This window comes from Syngnathus acus, chromosome 12 (genome assembly GCF_901709675.1).
Source record: "Syngnathus acus chromosome 12, fSynAcu1.2, whole genome shotgun sequence".
Classification (NCBI taxonomy): domain Eukaryota; kingdom Metazoa; phylum Chordata; class Actinopteri; order Syngnathiformes; family Syngnathidae; genus Syngnathus; species Syngnathus acus.
In genome coordinates, this window is record NC_051097.1 from 2,531,364 (window position 1) to 2,538,005 (window position 6,642).

General features: G+C 40.3%; 1 protein-coding gene across 1 annotated transcript; it reads left to right on the forward strand.

The window, feature by feature from the left end:
* The first annotated feature begins 2,969 nt into the window (after positions 1-2,969).
* ier5l (immediate early response 5-like) lies at positions 2,970-5,372 on the forward strand. Its single transcript, XM_037265749.1, has one exon. The coding sequence runs from the start codon at positions 3,121-3,123 to the stop codon at positions 3,970-3,972; it is 852 nt and encodes a 283-aa protein (XP_037121644.1). The 5' UTR covers positions 2,970-3,120; the 3' UTR covers positions 3,973-5,372.
* Positions 5,373-6,642: the final 1,270 nt, after the last annotated feature.

The window sequence follows — 6,642 nt, forward strand, 5'->3', positions numbered from 1 at the left end:
CACTGAACACGCCACATAGGAATATGGTTAGACTCTTGTGATTATCCCGTGAAGCACATCGGCTCCTGCATCTTAACGAGCCTCCATCTTCATGAAAGTGCAGAAAAGCCGTTTCATTGCAGAGGTTGCAGGCATCTTTGCAAAAAGCAACCTCCGCTGGAAGAAAACATGAATTCCACTCTGCATCATACGTTCATCATGCAGTGAAAACATTACTATCAAGTATCTCGCAGTCAAAGTTGCTCACAGAGCTGGCACACTCCCCTCCCTTCATCCTGGATGAAAATAAATGTTTGGGCGGGGTCTGCAGGGGATGAAGTCACTTTCTCCTCAAGGGGAGAATTTGGGAACAGTCAACAAAATACTAATCACACTGCAGAAAACTAGAGCTGTACTGGCCTCTACAGGTTCAACACAGGTTATTGCACTCATTTGGCAAACAATTCAACCTATGATTGATCTGTAGAGGCCACTGCAATGCTGCTTTCAGGCTCTGTGCGACTCAGTCAGTGTGGGTTCCTTTTCTTCCGCCCTACAATTTTCTTTGACGTTTCATTGACAAATATAGTTTCAGGTGTAAATAACTATCACTGACATCATTTCAGTATACTGTGAAAATTCATCTACATGGGTAACTTTTAACTAAGGGTGGAAAGTCATTTCATTTTTCACCACTGTCTTTAGAGTGGATGATGACGTTATATTGTATGGTAATTGTGTTAAATTTCAGAAAAATAAAAATGATACAAAATAACAAAATAGGAGGATTTTTATGAGGCTAGTATGAGCGTCTGGCATGCGTGTTAGAATGCCTTGTTTCCGTTCAATCATGTGTGGTTATTGTGAAGTGATGACAGTGAGGGTCAACTGTAAAATAAAAAAAACATTCAATTTACATATTACAAAAGTGGTTGTATTGTCAAAGATGCTATAAAGATGATGTAAGGAAGATATTAAGAAGATATTAGCCATACATATACATTCAATATACCTGATTATCAGCAAATCAAATATACCCTGTGTTTCAAAGCCACTCATTAACCTGATGACATAAACAAGGTATTGTTGCAATAATATCCCTTGAACTCCAATTTCTCAGCATCAAACACAAAAGAGGCCAAGTCTTGACTGGAACTCTGTAGTCTGTCTTCCCAACCCTCCACCCACCCCCAACCCACCATCCAGTGGCCATATGGAGCATTCCCGTGCTTCGTGTCTGCATCACATTACGCATAATATGGCGTTTGTGTACGATACCAATACCACTAGTGTATACGCTCTGATCCGTACTAATGGGAAGAAGGCATGCTGGTAGAAATGTTTCCTCCAAGGCACTTCACTCGTCCAAAAAAATCTGCATCAATTTTTCTAGCTCTGCAATTCGCTTGCAACTAGTTCAGGCTTTATCCCAGCTGTCGCCTAATGTCACCAGGGATGGATACAGCACACCCTGATGAGGATAATAAGTTCAGAAATGGTTGAATGAGATGTGCTTAGGTGAGAGGCGCTTTACATACACCTTGAACAAGCCAGGGGTCAATCGCAAAAGGCACAACTTATTGGCACAGTTTTGATGAGGTACAAATTGACCAGCAAAAATGGATTGCGCTAGTCATTGAGGGCTGGTCGCAAATACCTTAGTTAGCTGTACAAGTGAGGCAAAATATGTTCCATTCTGGACTCTTCCATATTATAGTGGCTACTTATATTATATATATATTGCACCATTTTTTTGTAGTTAATTCTGATTAATCACATATTCTTTGAAGGTTGTTAGCAATATTTACTTAAGTAAAATCTTGGAATTACAAAATAGTGTATTTTAAATAGCTTCCTCTTGAATACAATGCTCCTGTAAAACACAAGAGATGATCGAAAATGATCTAAACACACTTGGCTTTACAAGGATCTTTCTTATATTTTCCTCATTGAGACAATTTCCAAAACTTCTTGCTTACAGGTTCAGTTATGCCCGTGATTGCCACACTCCAGCAGCGGTGATCTGCGAGGGCCTCTGGTAGTAACTCAAGCAGGGTAGTTTGGTCTAAGACGATACAACAAAGACCACTTTTTTTTCAGAGAGATACTAGTAAAGGTACTCAATTCTTGAGTAGACTGATACCCATACGAGTTACTGATACCACTAGTGCTTTATATACATCAGATTTCCTTCCCCAAAAAACAATGAATGGTAATTTTAAAGAAAGGCATATACAAACCAATACTGTACGGTAAATGGTCTTTCGCTTGTATAGTGCTTTTTCAGCTGTTCAGGCCCTCAAAGCGCTTCACAGACTTCATCATTTACCTACAGATGACGCAGAATCAGGAGCAATTGGGGGTTCCGCATCTTGCTCAAGGAAACATGTTCACAACGGCCGGAGATCAAACCCTCAACCTCTGGGTTGGCTGGGTTACAATCGCTCTAACGCTGAGCCACACCGCCGCCTTTTGCCTTACAATTGCATTCATTTCTTATTGTAAAGCAGTCACATGTATTCTTTACTGTCGTGATTTAAGATGCCTTGAAATAAGGCTGACACTAAAACCAATATGATAACAGGTGTTGGTGTGTATATGTATGTAATACATAAATAATAATATATGTATATGTAATGTATGGAATATAAATAAATATGTATTTGGAAAAATACGACGTAAATATTGATTTGCTTGTTTCATGGTTGAATTTATAGCAACACGTCTACCCGGAACAGCCGGTTCATACATATCCAACGACGAGGAAGCGACTGCTTCGTGGAAGTTTCAGTTATGGGGCCGCTGAAATGAGGACATTCCAGTTAGACAGCCTGCGTGGAATTTGAATGGTACAGAGGAACCGCCAGAAGCTGATTGGTCGGAAGCAACATAGTTCCAGCGTTGAGTCATGTCACTCAACAGATCCTAGGCCTCTGATTGGCTCGTCATGCAGAAGGCGGGACATGCGCCTGGCTATATATATATTGTGGTTTCACAGCATCTGCAAATGATTGCTGGTTTGCTCGCAGAAGAGGGTCCTTCCCAATGTTTCTTCACAGAGCTGACTTGAGCCTTTCTCCTCAGTCGAAAAGAATCTTCCAGAGATAGTTGGAAGTCGGAGTTCGCTGAAGGAACATAATTATGATCAACACCATGGAATGCGCTGTTGACGCGCAGAGCTTGATCTCCATTTCCCTAATGAAGATCCACAACTCCAGGAGTCAGAGAGGCGGCATCAAGCTGCACAAAAATCTGCTGGTCTCCTATGTGCTGAGAAACGCCAGGCAGCTTTATATCAAGGAGAAGTACGCGGAGATTTACAGGATGCAGCAATACCAGGAGGTGATGACGGTCTGCAACGAGATCCAGGAGCTGAACCCGTTGGATCTGGACGCGGAGGACACGGAGAACGAGGAACAGACGCGGGCTGCTTGCTGCGGCGAAGAAGCGACTCTCAACGGCCGCCCAGTTAGCGCGCTTTCCGGCTGCGCCTCTCCGGGGGACGCCTGCAAAGAACCAGAGCCCTCCTACTACAGAAGCTGCTGTATGGAAGTCTCCAACGTGTCACATTGTGAGCAGTTTCCCGCAAACAACAACACGTACTGCAATAAAACCACCGTGCTGGACTTGGACACGCATGTTGTGACCACGGTGGAAAACGGCTACCTCCATCAGGACTGCTGCTGTGACGCGCTCCAAGCCAGCCAGGGCGCGCAGTCCCCAGGCAAGAAACGGAAGGTTGACTTTGGATGCTGCTTGTGCGACGTTGACGAGGTGTCGGATTTTCCTCTCTCGCGTAAACGGGCCAAACGCGAAGAGTACACGTACTGTAATCTGGACTACACGGACACATCCAACATCTCCAATCTGATCTCCATCTTCGGCTCGGGGTTTACAGGACTGCTGAGCCGGCAGGCAGACTTGGAGCAGATCTGTAGCAAACAGGCACTCGCCAGTCTGGGAGCGTGGACTCGAGCCATTGTGGCATTTTGAAGCAAAAACTTTCCTTAAGGGGAGATCGGGCTCAACTGTTATATGTCCCCCACACATCACTTATGGGGAAATATTGCGAATGCTTATTTATTTGGCAACATTGAAGTCACACGTGAGCAGAGTGATGTTCCCAAAGGAGTTCTGGTGACAAACACACACAGGGTGGTTCAACAAATGTTCTGTAGATGGAGACATTTTAAAAGGACAGGCTTTAGTGAATGTCCACCGACATCATTATGATGGAAAGTTCAACAGGTAAATCATCAGCAAAGCATAAATGTTCTCTGAAGGGTGAAGAGCTTAATAGGAACCACGCGGCAACATACTGCGTCGGACAAGTAGTGTTCCATCTATCTCTATGAGTCAGTGGCAAATGATGCGCTTCATGCAGTACATGATGTGTGTAACGTGCATTGTGACACGTCAGTTAACAGGAGGTGCATGGTTGGTTGAAACTGGCAGCCTGATCCTAATGTGAACTACAGCTAACAGGTATTAACAACCACCATTCACAACCATGTGCTCCAGATACAATATATTTCTACCCTCAGTGTATCAACTACAAGCAATGAACGGATGAAGAATTAATACCTCATTTTCATCTTTGGTGTATCATGAATGACATCACTCGCACTTTTCTAATCAGTGGCAATTGAGCCCAGTTTCCCCTAGCCTAGAAGATCAGAGTGGAAAGGACTTTATTTTTGCAGGAAATACATATTTAAACACTGAGAAATGTATCAGTATAGGAGTCATGTCATATATGTTCATGTCGTGATTGGGAGAAAACATGCACGTCTGATGGTGGATTGACTTCTGTTGCCTTAAAAACAAATGCACACTATTTCTAGCTATTGTCAAAAATGGCAAGTTCAATGAAAGTGACTGAATGTCTGCTGTTCTCACTTTTCCTCATGTTCTTTTTTCATGGACCTCGCACATTCTGAGCAGTTTAGATATCTTGTGGAACATCACACTCTAAACTTTTCCTGAGGTACATAGACTGTGATCCAGTGCCAACAAGCAAATCCTGATAGGAAACTGTTACAATGAGGGTTTGACATATATCTTTATTAATCCTGTTATTTTAGGCATTCAAGTTCATACATGATTCCAAATTTATTTGGTTTTGTGAGTTTTTGTTTTGTAAAAAAATAATGTTGGTCCTTTTGTTTTAAAAAGGCAATCTTATTTAGCCATAACCTGAAAATCCATGCATTAGCTTTATGAGCACTATGTGTACCAAAATAAAGAGAGTATTCCGCCATTCTCTGCATATTTTGTTGCTCTTCTTGTATTTTTGTGCTTATAAATTGTATTGCCGGGAAAAACTGTTTCAGAAAGTATTTGTAAAACAAGTATTATCTAATAATAAAAAATAAAAAAAATCTCAGGTGTGATTGTAAGGCTTGTTTTGTTACATATACAGCGTTAGTGTCATACAATTAGCATTATTTTTTGTTTGATGTAAGGATTGTGAGTTTTTGAAAGTGATAGAATGTACCAATGTTTCAGAGAACGCAAAATCTTTTTCAAAGAATCTATTTATTGAATGTAATAGACTGCAATTATCAAATGAAATTATGATTAAATGTGATTATCTCATTTTTATTGTTCAGGAACTTAATTGCAGCGACTAGTCAGTCATGAAAACAAGCTTCTTTGTATTGATTCTTGTGAAATTGCAAGCCTACAAGACAACTTATAAGTTAATATTTAAAAATAGCTTTTTGTGAGGGGGCAATTAAAGAAAAAGGTGTTAATTTCACTACAAGGTGCCTTGGAGAGTTTCCGATTTCTCCCCCCAAATGTGAGATTTTCCATGCGCTGAGCTTCATTGTAATGAGTAGATGCTGTTAGAAATGCTTATTGGTCAAGCTCCCACATTTCTAGTTGAATAACTGATGTTCGCATTTCATGAGCACATGATGGACCTTCACAACAGGATTCATTCAGTAAGCTGACTAGGTACTGTCAAACAAATACACCAAACGTCAAATACATCAAGCTTTACATTCATTCATTCATTCATTCATTCATTCATTCATTCATTCATTCATTCACTGACAGTTTGGACATGTTTGACAACTATGCACAAAATATAATGACAATTATTAAATAAGTGCAATTGTATTCTTTATGTGTGTACTGTTTCATCTTACATTGAAAAAAGTCTAGTTGTAACGTCACTGAAAACAGAGCATTTGTTAAAAGAGCAGCTACCTCATAATGACAGGGTGGAAAACAGTTGTTAAAAATGTTCAGCATGACTATGGATATAGAATATCCATTAGATAAATGACTCGTTTTATCAAACAACTAACATCACAAAAATCCAATCATTTAAAAATAGTATGAAATGAAGGAAACACATTTCAAGAGACTTTTCATTGTATGATATATGTATGTGAATGTTTGGCCACTTATTATAGGACACATTTCATTTTTCCACTACATTTCCATAATAACCGAATCGATTCTGATGATGACACCAACGATCGTATCATGATATTGACCCTAAAGTAGAACACTGCAAATACAGCATAAGTACTAATTACACAAAACCTATGCTTACTTTCTAGTTACTTGCACAGTTTAGCATTAATGTTTTCTTGACCTTTAAAAAGAGTTGTCCTGTGCAGTGGATTATAAACAGTATGTTGTTTTCTT